At 39.7% G+C, this 14581-nt stretch overlaps 1 protein-coding gene across 2 annotated transcripts in view; it reads left to right on the top strand.

Annotated features, from left to right (window-relative positions):
• ATRN (attractin) overlaps positions 1 to 14581 on the top strand; it is a 156758-nt gene that overhangs the window by 123372 nt on the left and 18805 nt on the right. The window contains exons 25-26 of one of the 2 annotated variants that reach the window (XM_045885483.3): positions 4954 to 5015; positions 8536 to 9545. In XM_045885483.3, coding sequence (XP_045741439.1) covers positions 4954 to 5015; positions 8536 to 8569 — 96 coding nt within the window. In that variant the 3' untranslated portion in view covers positions 8570 to 9545. Of the gene's footprint in view, positions 1 to 4953; positions 5016 to 8535; positions 9546 to 14581 lie in introns of those variants that run through there. The other variant, XM_045885482.3, reaches the window with a different exon arrangement.

Below are 14581 nucleotides of genomic sequence, written 5' to 3'. Positions count from 1 at the left end.
TTATTTGCTCTCTGGAGGTAGGTGTATCTGCCTCAGACGGCGGGGGGAGGGGTAGGGAATTGCCTTTCCATTCTTTTTCCTGCAACAATTAGAAAGTCAGAAGAGTACAGAAATCTTTTTTTTCTAGGACATCACTGCATAGACAGCCACAGAATAAAGTGGAATATGACTGTCCCATGCCCTGGGGGAGAAGTGGGTCAGGCACTGAGAGTGTAGAGAAGAGAGAGCCAGTTCCCAGCGACTGAATGAGGAAGGGAGTGTTTGGGCTGGGCAGCGAGGGGCAGGGGGGCTCCACTGCAGATGGGTGGGCAGGGCGCTCTGGTGATGGAAGGACCAAGTGCAGTTAGAGCAACCTGAAAACACGTGTTTGGCTGAAGCACAGAATTAGTGCTTGGGAAATGCAGGTCCACCATATCCTACCCTAAGTCCTGGGGCTGGCTGGGCTTCTGAGTTTAGTTTGTCAGATTTATTTAACACACCCAGAGGGTCTCTGGGCAAGCACATTTTATTTATTTATTTATTTATTTATTTATTTATTTATTTATTTATTTATGGCTTAAGGTATGTTTAATGCAACAATGATTATAATAGAAGAAAAAAAATCCCAGAGTAAGTTAAATATTCAAAGTTAGATTGAGTTATTTGTGACATAGGTATGTCTTGATATAAAATTATATTTATGATTTTTTTCTGAATAAAAAAATAAAAGAAGATGTAAATCTATATGATTACATTTTTGAAAAAATCTGAAAAGGATTTCAATGAAATATTAAAATATTAATAAGTTTCTCAGAAGCTTCCTAAGGTTCATTTTTATTTTCCTTCCTCTTTTTCATCCCTGCTTTTAGATTATTCTGTAATGCTATGTGCATTGTACTCTTTTGTAATAGAAGTATTAGTAATTTTTTTCATTTTTTAGAAGTAGTTTTTATTTATCTATTTTTAAGTAAACTCTACACCCAATGTGGGGCTAAAACTCATGACCTCAGAGCCAAGAGTCCCATGCTCTTACAGCTGCACCAGCCAGGTGCCCCACACCTTAAGTAGTTTTAGAATTGCTAACCCATAATCTTCTGAGGAACAAATTCACTAACTAAAATGTGGGTGCATATTCATTTTTTATCTTCATTCTACCATGTATCATCAAAATCATGCTTTCCAAAGTTAGACCAGCTTTTTTCTTCCCCACTCCTCTGGTGTGGCTGGTTTTGTTGTTTATTACTAAAAGAGTTAAATTCATTTCTTGTTATTTTTATTCCATTTTGGGCTCTCCCACACCGTGGTTGATTTGAATTATTATTACTGTTATTTTTTGGTATGTGAAGTATTAGCATTGGGTTTTTTTCTTTTTCTTTTTTTTTCCATTTTATTGATGTATAGTGAATATACAAAGACTTCACATATTTTCTTTATTATGTTCAGTTAGCCAGCATATAGTGCATCATTAGTTTTTAATGTAGTGTAAAAATAAAAATAAAATATAATGGACCTGGTGGGCTTAATACTGTAAATGAGGCATGGATCATGGCCACTTGTGTTCTACAGAATCTGTTTTTCAGTGTGGTGAAATTTTGCACATACTTTGTAGGAGTAAGTATAGGACACTGTAAAAAAAAAAAAACGGGGAATAGTAAGTTAAATACAAGATCAACTCAATGCCACCCATATCTTTTTTTTTTTTTAAGATTTTATTTATTTATTCATGAGAGATAGAGAGGCAGAGGCAGAGGGAGAAGCAGGCTCCCCGCAGAGCAGGGAGCCCGATGCGGGACTCGATCCCAGGACCCTGGGATCATGACCTGAGCTGAAGGCAGACGCTTAACCGACTGAGTCACCCAGGCGTCCCCCAACCCATACCTTTTTAAATTTATCTTTTTTAAAATCGAAATTATTCAATGGCATAAAGTCAAGTAGCCTGTCAAAGCCTTGCTAGAAAAAAATATATCGTGCCCCACCCTTTCCCTATTTCTGGGCAAGCACACTTTAATCAAACTTATTACTGAAAGTAAGGCAGAAGCAGATTATGTAAGGGGACATAAATTCTAGGTTTGCTGGAGTGTGGGGAGTGATACCTACTGTCTGTAATGACATTTTCTTCTTTGCAATAAGTATATCTTACTATAGGAAGTCCTCATTATCTTCAGTGTCAGAAAAGCCATAAACACTTCAATGTCTGTTTTAATGTTTATTTTATAATAAATCATGAAAGAAAGGGCTGATCAAAATATTGTCTTGAAAAATGAAATTCAGGGGCGCCTGGGTGGCTCAGTCAGTTAAGCGTCTGCCTTCGGCTCAGGTCATGATCGCAGGGTCCTGGGATCGAGTCCCGCATCTCACATCGGGCTCCCTGCTGGGCGGGGGAGGGGGGGAGCCCGCTTCTCCCTCTCCCTCTGCCTGCCACTCCCCTTGCTTGTGCTCTCTTTGTCAAATGAATAAATAAAATCTTAAAAAAAAAAAAAAGAAGTTCACAGTTTGGACAATAAGTTCATCAGCCTGTCAATCAAAGATTAATCAACTGACATGGTGGGTGAGGTGTTGAACAAGACTAGACGTTTTGTTTTTTTTTTTAAGATTTTTTTTTATTTATTTGAGAGGGAGAGAATGAGAGACAGAGAGCACGAGAGGGAAGAGGGCAGAGGGAGAAGCAGACCCCCTGTCGAGCAGGGAGCCCGATGTGGGACTCGATCCCGGGACTCCAGGATCATGACCTGAGCCGAAGGCAGTCGCTTAACCAGCTGAGCCACCCAGGCGCCCAAGACTAGACGTTTCTTTTTTTTTTTTTTTTTAAGATTTTATTTATTTATTTGAGACAGAGAGAATGAGAGAGACAGAGAGCACATGAGAGGGGGAAGGGTCAGAGGGAGAAGCAGGCTCCCTGCTCAGCAGGGAGCCCGATGCGGGACTCGATCCCGGGACTCCAGGATCATGACCTGAGCCGAAGGCAGTCGCTTAACCAACTGAGCCACCCAGGCGCCCAGACTAGACGTTTCTAAGTGGTCAGTCTATTCATAAACATTTTTCTGTTAGGACTTTTGCTTCCCTACAAAACCTTGTAACCGTGGAGACTTGGATGAATAACATTTAACAAAAGAAATCCCCTTTTAGAGTAATGTGAGTCTTGGGTAGCAGCCACCCTGGCAGCCAGTTTCTGTTGGTTCGTTGTGGTTTTGAATTAGACATGAACGTGGTGTGGCCCTGTGTCAGCAAGAAGTCAGGCTAATGGTTGTGATCCCAGCACTGCGGGAGTGTTACGTGGCACAGCGCACACAGACCCCTGGTAGTCTCGGAGGGTACAATTAACATCCATACTTTGTGGCACCTGAAAGTGAGTAAAAGCATCTCAGGATCTGTTTAAGTCTAAACACTGAGGACATACTAATGCTTGAAAAGATTAAAATCTACAAACAGAATTGGATGGACTAGAATCTGTTTCCTTCTCATTCTTTATGTGTTGTAACCTGGAATCGTCATTCCTCAAGATCGAATAACCTTCTTTAAATAATTGTCCTTCTCCAGTCTTATTAAAAAGCTTTACGCAAGGACGGTGGCTGTAGTATTCTCAAGGAGTCTTCTTATTTGTGACTAGTTACTCTAAAAAATTAAGGAAAAGCAAAGAATGTGGGTTTCTCCTTACCTATGGCATAAAGTCTATGTATCTTTGTATTTCTGATTCTAAATGGGCACTAGAGAGACACAAGAACGGCAAATTCTATGCCCCATAATGTCCTAAGGCCTAAATAGGTAGTATTGGGACTTTATTTGTGGAACATCAGAAGGAAAATAAGACCATCAAAAAAGGCAAACACTGGAAACCTCTTCTGCCTCTTTGAGTCTGGCCATAAAAAGAACACAAAGCATTGAATTGTCCCAGTGCCGGGGCCTGGGTCTCACACTTCTCTTGCATTACCCATAGGATGGGAGCTGCTGCCTGACAAAGATAGGGAGTTGGATGAGATTAGAAAAAGAAGCGGCTAATCATTTACTTCTCTGATTTTTGTCATAATTATTGTATGGAGCAACCATTGCCTTACTCAATAATTGTTTTAGTTATGGTACCATTGTCTCCCCAAGGAGGGCTATGTTCCCTTTAAAAAAGCAGGGAATATGCCGTAACATCTGGCTAATACTATGAGTATTATAGATAATAATAACAACACAGTTATCACACTTAGTAATAAATCCTCATTTTTTTCATGTTCTGATATCTCTGAAATCACGATGCATCTTACGGTCAATGATTTTTAACATATTTTGTCAGTATAATTGGCAGTGTTTTTTCTTGATAGTATATCAAATAATGCCTGTTTCAGTCAGTGGTGTCTTAGATGAACTACATAAGGGATTTTTTATATTCTTGGCATAAAAACTATTAATTGTGTGATAAAATTATTTAGGTTCCAACTGGTGTTATATTGACTATCAGATGATACTCAGTGTAGTAAAATTTGAGATACAGTTAAAAAAAAAAAAAAAAAGGATACTATCCTGAAGTGAATATTCACTGAGCATGTAAGTATCAAAGGGATGAAGGGCACAGATGAGACTCCCTGCCTCAAGGCAGATCCAGGAACTCCAGCTTGAAGCAAACAGGGAGAGCATTTTGTCCAGAGGAAGGCCCAAGGATGTAGCGAGCGACCTGGCTTGCCTGGCATTGGGGTTTTCACATTGGGAATCTGGGAAGTCTTCAAGGTCACACTAAAAGAACTTAGATCTGATGTCAAGAGCAGAGAGGTGGGCACTCTAGGAGTTCGTGTTGAAGCCTCAGGACATTACTTTTGGGTTGTCGGTTAAGCCAGGAAAGAAACTAAAGGGATAAGCCACTTTCCCTCAAGAAAAACAATTTCATTAATCTCTCCTTGAACATTTCAAGTGTGTCTCTTGAACTGAGAAGGCCGAGTTTGCTGGTGCTCCTGTGTAGCCTCCCTCCTCACGCTCCCTGTTTCTCCCTCACAGATCGCCTTCTCCCAGCACAGCAATTTTATGGACCTGGTACAGTTCTTCGTGACTTTCTTCAGGTAATTTCACTTCTACAAACCATACCTTCCCTTTTGATTCGGGTACTTAATCCCATTAATTATCAACGCATAGAAGATAATTGAGTAATCCTGTGTTGGTACAAGAGATCAAACTAACTTCATAGACCTTTCTGAAAAGTTACACGTCAGTTGCAATAATGTAAATTCAGCCTAACCTGATAAATGAAAACATTTGCTTTGTACGCTCCAGCTTTTCATGTACTCTGTACTAAAATGTAGATAATTTGGCCCTTCATATGGGGGAGAATTCGGGGTTGAAACAGTACTTAATAATGATTACTAATCTGTGCTACAGATATGCTTCCTTTTGTTCAGGGATGATTCTGGTGATTATCCAGAGTTTTAAAGCTAAAAGTGACTTGGTAGGCTCTTGGGATTCTTTTCTTTTTATACCTTTTTTAAGTTTAATTTTATTTTTATGAAAATACTGTAGACACATAATTGAAAAAGACACGTACTCCAGGGCTCATAAGAGAAAGTAGCAGCATCCTGCCCCACACCTTCCCATCCTTCACTTCCCCCGAGTTTAAATTGTTTTAGCTATTTTTCACTTCTCTGTGCTTACACTATTTCTTGATTTTTCAGTTCAGTTTCTCTTTGGATGTCCCACTGTAGATGAGGATTTATTATCTCATGTAACCTCATCCACAGCTCCCCACACACCAGAGTGCAGGCAAAATCCCCTTCCTTCCCCCTCGTGTCATAGAGTTACATCACAGTGCTTGCCTAAATCAGTGCTCCCTGTTTATGTTGTTCTAACTGTAAAACCCCCATTTACAGCTGAGTTGAACAATGATTGTACTTCCCCATTTTTTGGATGGAGTAATCACTCCTTTCGTACCCTAATTTTGGTTTTCTAATTGTTTGGTTTTTCTGAGAGGCTACCCGATTTTCCCTGTACTCTGACAGAAGTGAAAAATCTGTCTGTGGTCAAATACAAACAGGCGCTCTCCTGGTTTTAGTTTCCCTTGGATTTCTGCATCTAGAACCCTCCAGCCTGCTGCTCCCAGGTGCACTAATTTTAAGGCCAGCTGCATGACTGTCAACTTGGGAATTTCTCTTGCCATCCTCTTATACTGAAATATAAGATATTAAATATAAGATCTTGTGTTTTCATCTCCCTGTTTATTTCCTCTTTTTAAGTGGGCACATTCTCCAGGAAGGTTTTTGAGAAAACGGGCAGGGGAGGTAACTTTTCTGTAACCTTCTTTGTCTGAAAATGTTTTAATTTTTACCCTCCCATTTGATCAAAAGGTTGCATACAGAATTCTAGTTTGGAAATCATTTTCCATTAGAATTGAGAAGGCATTATGCTGTTTCTTCTAGCTTCTAGTATTAATATTGAGAAGGCTATTGCCGTTATAATTCCCACTCCGTGTATGAGATCTATTTCTCTCTTAAAAAATTATATTGAAGTTTACTATAAAATTACAGAAACAGTTATAAAATAAGCTCAATGAGTTATCACAAATTGAACACGCACTTCAGAAGCTCCCATGTGTTTCATCAATCACAACCCTCTTCTTCCCCAAAGTAACTATTTACTTGACTTCTAAAACCATATATTGGATTAGCCCATTTAAAAAATTTACATACAATCACTGCAGAAATTTAATTTTTTTTTTAAGATTTTATTTATTTATTTATTTGACAGAGACACAGCGAGAGAGGGAACACAAGCAGGGGGAGTGGGAGAGGGAGAAGCAGGCTTCCCGAGGAGCAGGGAGCCCGATGTGGGGCTCGATCCCAGGACCCTGGGATCATGACCTGAGCCAAAGGCAGACGCTTAACAACTGAGCCACCCAGGCGCCCCCACTGCAGAAATTTTAAAACAGTTTGAATGATCGAGAAAAATTAAAACTTACGGGATACAGTTGAAGTTGCACTTAGAGGGTATGGCTTTAAATCTGTGGTTCTCAACTGTAGCTGCACAGTAGAATCACTTGGAAAGCTTTTGATGCCCACGCCACATCCCAGACCAGTCACATCAGAATCTCTGGGGATGGGACTCAAGCATTTGAAAGCTCCCAGGTGATTGTGACATGCAGCTAAGGTTGAGGATCACTGTTTTATAAAAGCAAAATTGGAAAAGGGAAAAAAAAAAAAACGAACACCTTTCTCAGTAACTCAGAAAAAAGAACTACCAATTAAATCTAAAGAAAGTAGAAGGAAGCATTATATATGAGTAAAATTAATCATATAGGGGAGGAAGTACAGTAGAGAGGATTAAAAGAACCACAAAGTTGGATCTTTGAAAAGAATAAGAATAATATTAATAAACCCTGGCAAGATTGACCAAGGAAAAAAGAGAGAAGGTATAAATAATATCAGAAATGTAAAAGGAGGCATTACTCCAAATCCTGTAGACAATTTTTTCCTCCATAAGAATATTTTATGAGCAACTTTCTGCAAATAATTTTGGAAGTGGAACAGATGGAATGGACAATTAGAAAAACAAGGAATATATACTACTTACGGAAACTGATACAGAATAGGAACGTGAATATTGAATAGCCCTATATCTGTTTAAAAACAATACGTAACTTAAAATTTTCCCACAAAGATAACTCTAGGCCCAGGCGGCTTATAATCTTTTAAGAAAGATAATATCAATAGTAACCAAATCTTCTAGAGAACAAAAAACAAAGAAATACATCCCAGTTCATTTTATGAACTTAGCACAACCTGACAAGAATATTATGAGAATGGAATTTACAAGCCAGTCTCACTTATGCATGGAGAAGCAAAAATCCACCAGTAATGTAAAAAGGCAAATATATCATGACCCAGTTGGGTTCATTCCAGGAATTGCAAAATTGATTCAGCACCAGAAAATCAATCTGTGTAATTAACATTAATTGCATAATAAGAGAATAACGTGATCATCTTAATCAGTGAGGAAAAGCCTTTGATGAAATTTGATATCATTCATTAAAAAATTCCTAGGAAACTCGGAATAGAAAGAAGCTTCTTTAAATCTGATAAAGGACCAATATATAAAGCCAACAGCAAACCACATTCTTAATGGTAAAATGTTACAAACTTTCCCTTTGAGTTTGGGAACAAGACAAAGATTCTGTTCGGGGCTCCTGGCTGGCTCAGTCAGTGGAGCATGCCACTCCTGATCTCAAGATGGTACGTTGAAGCCCCACATGGGGCATGGAGCCTACTTAAAAAGAAAAAAAAAAAGATTCTATCAGTCACTTCATTCAACATTGTGACAAAGGTTCTAGCCAATACAGTAAGACAAGAAAAATAAAATACATAAGAATTGGAAAAGAAGAAAATCATCACACTTACAATATGATTGTATTTCTAGGAATTCAAAAGAATCTGCAGGAAAAATACTAGAATTGACAGGTGAATTCAGCAAAGTTGCTAGACACAAGGGCAATATTAAAAAGCTCTTTGTCGTTCGGAGGCATACATCTTTTGCAGCTCTTATTGGTAAAGGCAGATAGTGGCATGATAACCACATAATTAATTGTATTTCCCATAGTGAGCCATTAGGTGCCCTCCCCTTTCGACCATGAAAGAAATCCCTTCCTAAGTGATGCCGGGGAGCAGATGGCCTCGCGTCAAGATTCAGCCACATCCTGATGGACCCATTTCTGCCTGCTGTAAACTGTAGCCTTTAGTTTCTGGATAATGAAGACATCTCCACCAAGAAGTAACAGTTGCATCCCTCCAGTCTTGAAAGGAGAGAAAATCTGATAAAAGCATTCAGTGTTTCTAGGGGAAAAAAATCAATTACATTTCTAGATTTCACTAACAAAAATGAAATTTACATGTTTGTGTTACTTCAGTGATAAGATTTTTCGAAATTACAGGATAACAAGATCAAGAAAGAGTTACCAAGAAAAAATGGAGAGGGTGGGGAGACCGTCGGCTGGTCCTTCCAGATAGTAAACACTTCGTCAAGCTACAGTGATCAGTGTGGCACTGCACAAAATCAGATTAACCAGTGGAATATGTACATAACCAAGGAAACAGATAAAAGTTTAAAAGTCTCAGATTTGTTTGAAGTGATGAAAAACTAAATAGAAATAAAAAGTAGACCGTTATAAACAAGAAGCTAAAAGATCAGTACAGACTTAATAGCCACTAGTCACATGTAGCTCGTGAGCACTTAAAATGTAGCTACTATGACCAAGAAACTGAATTTTTCACTTTGTCTAATTTAACTAATTTAAATATAATTTAAAACTAATTTAAATATACATTTTAAAACTACTTGATTCAGTTACCAGAGAACTTGTGTGTTTAGAACAACCTGGATATGTGACTCTGCTTTTTCAGATGTGAATTTTATGAAATTTAAATACAGATCAAATAGTTTCTGATAAAAATTGTGTTCGCATTGAGATGTGCTTATTAGTATAAAATATAGACTGGATTTTGAAGACTTAGTAGAATATTAGAATGTAAGATATCTCAATCTTTTTTATATTGGTCACATGTTCAAATGATGTTTTGGCAATCTTGGGTTAAATAAAACATTAAAATTAATTTCACCTGTTTTTTTTTTTTTTAATGTGGCTGCTAGAACTTTTAAAATTACATGTATGGCTCACATTAAATTTCTGTTGAACAACAATGCTTAAAGTAAAGGGAAAGTTTTGTAGGGACAACATAAAAAGATATGATAAAATAATGCCAAACTAATCCCGCGTATTTGAAAACAAAATAGTAAGTCCTCATTCAGACTTTTTAAAGTAGAAAATCAGCATAAAGATAATTCTCTTATTATAAAGTACCAGAAGTAGTTTATGTTCATAGTAAAACTTCAAACAATGTAAAAACTAAAACTCAAACTTCCCCTAATCCTACTATTTAGAAATTACCAGGGTTAATATTTTGATGTTTGTGTTTCCACAGTTTTTTCTCTGTGTATATACACTGCACGCAAGTTATGGTTTTTCTGATTCTTTGGTTTATAAAATGCGTTCCCTCCTTACATGTTGTCCTAGAACTTGTTTTTTCACTTAGTGTTCTGTGGTTAACTTTTCCCATGTGGGGATTCACTTCACTTTTAAACAGCTTTTTTCAAAGTATGAGTACCACATTTTATTTAACCATTCCTCTTTTGACTGACTCTTAGATTGTCTTCAATTTTTGTTATATATGCCTTTACATTTTTCTGTGATGATCTCTCTGGGATAGTTTTTTTGTCCTATAATTGCTATATCAAAATGCAAAAACACTGCTATGGCCTCTCAGAACAGTTGTGTGAATTTATACTCCTACAGCAGGAATAAATATAATTTCTCTTATTATTTCTGCCTGTTTCTCTTATTAGTTCTCAGCAACCTGAGAAATTGTCATTATTTTTAATTTCGTCAGTCTGGGAGGTATCACTGGTATCCTAAATTTGGATTTCTTTAATTGTGATTACTGATCTCTTACAGTTCTTGTTTTGAATTACTGGTCCCTATCCTTTTGTTCATATTTCTTTTGGGATATTTGCCTTTTTCTTGCTGAAATTTAGAACTTTGTTTTGTTTTGCAACTACTAACAGATGTGTGTGTTCACTTGTTTGTCTTCGACCCCCATTTATGGTATTTTCCATCAAGCAGGTCTCTCAGTCCCTCCCTGTTTTCTTCATGGGTATTTTCCCTGTTGTCTCTTCATGTTTAGGTGTTCCTGTGTCCATCTGGAATCTGTTTGGGTATTGGCTTTACTATATCCTTCAGAAACTTGTCAGTGACTTAGGTCAAGATATTAATTACTTCAACTCCAAGGCCACACCATCCACTAGGGCAGGAACTCACTATGTCTTTCCCTTCTTCACAGAATGCTCAGCGTAGCTCATTGGAGCTGAGTGGGCATCACAGAACCTCTGTCCCAAATGAGGCAATGCCAGCAATATGGAGTGCTGGCACTTTCACGAAATGACTTCCCATTCACAAGAAAATCTCTTCATTCCACAGAAGTCTAGATTCCAAAAGGAAACTGCCCTCTCTGATGTTACCACAGAAAAAAATTAAAATCCCAAGATCTCTTCCCACCCCTCCAGCAGTTTTTTATTCTGCTTTGTGCCGGGCAGCCAGGAGTCACTGACGTGAGCCACCTTCCATGGTTCTCCCAGAGTGGGGCCAAAGCATCATTCTGTATTCTTGCAGATTCGGTATTCAGTGAATCTTTGCCCTGTGACTCCCACCAGATTATGAGCCCCCCCAAGATAGCTGTCATGTCCTTCCTTGTTGCCCACGTGAGCTGCAGGGCCTGGAGGGGTGGTGGACTAACCTGATTCTCCTCTGCATTTGCCCCAAAGATACTGACCCAATCCTACTGACCTGTCAGAGTCGTACCCCTTCAGAACCCAACCCAATTGTCTTCTCCTGACACATTCACTCCAAAATCCATCCCTTTTGGAACTCTGCCCTACGCATGTTCTTATTATAGCACTTAATCCCCCTTTAATGCAATTATTCAGCAGTCTGCTCAGACATAGATGAACCTACAGTTTGACATGCGAAGATGAACAGGCCCCATTAGAAGCCTCTCCTACAAGTTTTAAATTGGGTTTGAGAGCCCGAAACGGTTACCTCATGTCTCACAGCCCCGGCTGTTCCGTGAAACTCCCTGGGAAGCTTAAAAAGAAGCAAGAGCAGTCTGGGCCCCAGGCCCTGGGGATGCCCATTTCATTGGTCTCCTAGGGGACCTGATTCTTGTGATATTTTAAAGGCTCTCTAATGATTTTTTTTTTTTTAAGATTTATTTATTTATTTGAGAGAGAGAGAGCACAGAGGCAGAAGGAGAGGGAGAAGCGGACTCCCCGCTGAGCAGAGAGCCTGACAAGGCGCTTGATCCCAGGACCCTGAGACCATGATCTGAGCCAAAGGCAGATACTCAACTGACTGAGCCACCCAGGCGCCCCCTCTAGTGATTCTTATGTTCATTTGGCATTGAGAAACCCAGCATTAGCCGAAAGTTGTGTGAATTCAGGGCCTGGGGCCGTATTACATCCATCCACATGCAAGCTAACGCATAGGAGGTCAGATGGGAAAGAAGATCATGTAACCGCCTAGGGGATGGGAACGTGGCCTCAGCTCCTGGCAGCTTCATGATTCCACTTCCTACAAGAGCTGGCTGCTTTAAGTTAGGCTCTAAGAGTCATTCCCCCACAGCCGTCCAGTGGCCTCCAACATAGCAGTTATCTGGGATTTAAATTCTAGATTGTGATTCCTTTATATTATATAGGAACAATTTTTATAAGTTTTACCTTTTTTTTTTCCTTGCACCATCTTATGTGTCCCACATCTTCCCCTTTGTTGGATGTCTTTGTTGTGCAGGACTGTAGGAGTAATTCAGAAAGGACCTGAGAAAGAAATTGATCCTGGAGGTTGAGGAGGGGGGTCAGTCTGAAGACTGGAGTCTTGAGCTTTGCAACATTGTCTTCTGTCTCTTTGCTTGTTTCCTCTCCTTCTATTCTTTTGCTTGAATTCTGGAATTCTCTGTTCCATTAGTGAAGGAGATTCTGGATCTGTCCTTTATATTTCTTAACTGAACCCACCTGTTCTTTCATTTTCCTTTTGTTCTGTGTTCTAGATGAGCTCCACAGCAGTATTTTCCAGCTCATTAATTTAATCCAAAATTGGGTCTGTTTCCTTTGTTGAGTCCATCTGATAAGATATTTTTTTAATTTTAATGTTTGCATTTTACTTCTAGTATGTTTTTCCTTATAATCTGTGTCCGTTTTATGAATGCAGTTTCCTTTCGTATTCCTTTGTGAGATTAATTAATATTTTATTTTATTTATTTTATTTTTTATTTTTTTATATTTTATTTATGTCTTATTTTGTGCTGTTATTACTAACTCTCCTCAGATGTTTGGGTCTTGTTGTTTGATTCCAGTCTTTCACAGTGTTGGTTTGAAGGTTGCCGCTTGCCTGTGTGTGGATGCTGTTTCCGTGTGTCACAGCCTCCAGTGAGTGTGGGGTAGGGGCAGAATGTGCTGCTGGGTGGGCTGTACTGTTTGTCTTCTGAATGAGAGAGCCTCCATCCTGTCTGGCCTCCCTGGCCCCAGGCCCAGGGCTCACTGCCTTAGCTGCTGTCTGCCGTTGCTCAGCACGGACAGAGAAGGGGGACAAAGCCGTCCGGTGTGGCCACTCTGGCTCCCCTTGTTCACTCTGGCAGTTCCCTTCCCTCCTTGTGTCCATTGGCTGTGGGCTTAGAGCATGTTTGGTTTTATTTTATTTTGTTTTGTTTTGTTTGTTTAAATTTTTAGATAGCTTTGTTCAAAGCAATTTTAGGTTTACAACAAAATTGAGAGGAAGGTACAGAGATTTCCCATTTCCCTGCCCTCACACATGCACAGCCTCCCGTTACCAACATCGCTTCCCAGAATTGTACGTTTTCTACAAAGGATGAGCCTACATTGAACATCATAATCATCCAAAGTCCAGAGTTGACCTTAGGGTTCATTCTATATTCTGTGGGTTTGGACAAATATATAATGACATGAATCCAGCATCGTAATATCGTACCAAGTATTTGCACTACCTTAAAAATCCTTGTGTTGGAGACCTTTTTGCTTTTCAGCCCTCTCAAATCTGACTTCCATCCCCACACCCCACCTGAATTGTTTTGTGTGTGGCGGGCAGCAAGAACATCTGTATTGCCAAATCCAAAAGATACTTTTCAGTTCTCATTTTTTGGATTCTCAACGGTATCAAGCAACTGACCACCCATCACTGACCCTCTTCTGGCCTTCTCTGACCCCAGACTGCCCTGAGGCCACTCTTCTGTTGAACTTTTCTGGTCAGTCTCTCGCTGTTGATGTTCTTCCAGAGCTCGACCCTGGTCATCTTCTCATTCTGTATTCCCGGTTGAACTCTGCCATCCCATCTGCAGCACAATACGTGCAGAAGCGGGTTTCCCCACATCACTGACTGCAGCGTCACCCTGCCACCTCTCTTCCACACAGCAGGCACCCCCCCACCCCACCCCAGCAGTCAGAGCTCCTCTACAATTCACATAAAGTCCAGAAGAGACCTTGAAAATGAATTCATCTTCATCTGTTCCCTTATCTCATACTCAGTGGCTTTTCATTGTCTCCAAAATAAAAACCAAGGTGAACTGACCTTTGCTCACCCCTCCATATTCATCTTATGCTACTCCTCTGCATTCCCACTGCATGAGCTATCTTCTCAAAAGCGCCAGGCTCTTTCCCATTTACACACGCTTATCCTTTTTCCTGGAAAACGCTTTCCTTCTTTCTTCTCCTTACCCTTCATCTGTATACTTCTACTCATTGATTGTTTTTTCCAAACAACATCCAATTCTCTGACACCAACTGGTTGTCTTCCAGTTCAGTTTAGTTCTGACGCTACCTGGAGACCCCACAGGTTAAGGGCTCTGCCTGATGTGGCTGCCCCCACTTCAGATGTCAACCACCAGTGGGTCCCCAGGCTACACACACTTCTGCCTGGCCAGCTACAAATTTGAGGGTTCCCGTGACCCTCCTCAGCTTTGAGAGTTTGCCAGAATGACTCACAGAACTCAGAAAAGCACAGTACTTAAAATTACAGTTTTATTATAAA

Source organism: Mirounga angustirostris, unplaced genomic scaffold (assembly GCF_029215605.1).
Source record: "Mirounga angustirostris isolate CCGP_5_RB_7025 unplaced genomic scaffold, mMirAng1.0.hap1 SCAF_10, whole genome shotgun sequence".
Classification (NCBI taxonomy): Eukaryota; Metazoa; Chordata; class Mammalia; order Carnivora; family Phocidae; genus Mirounga; species Mirounga angustirostris.
Note: the sequence above shows the minus strand (reverse complement) of the source record. Positions and strands in the feature narration are given on the sequence as shown.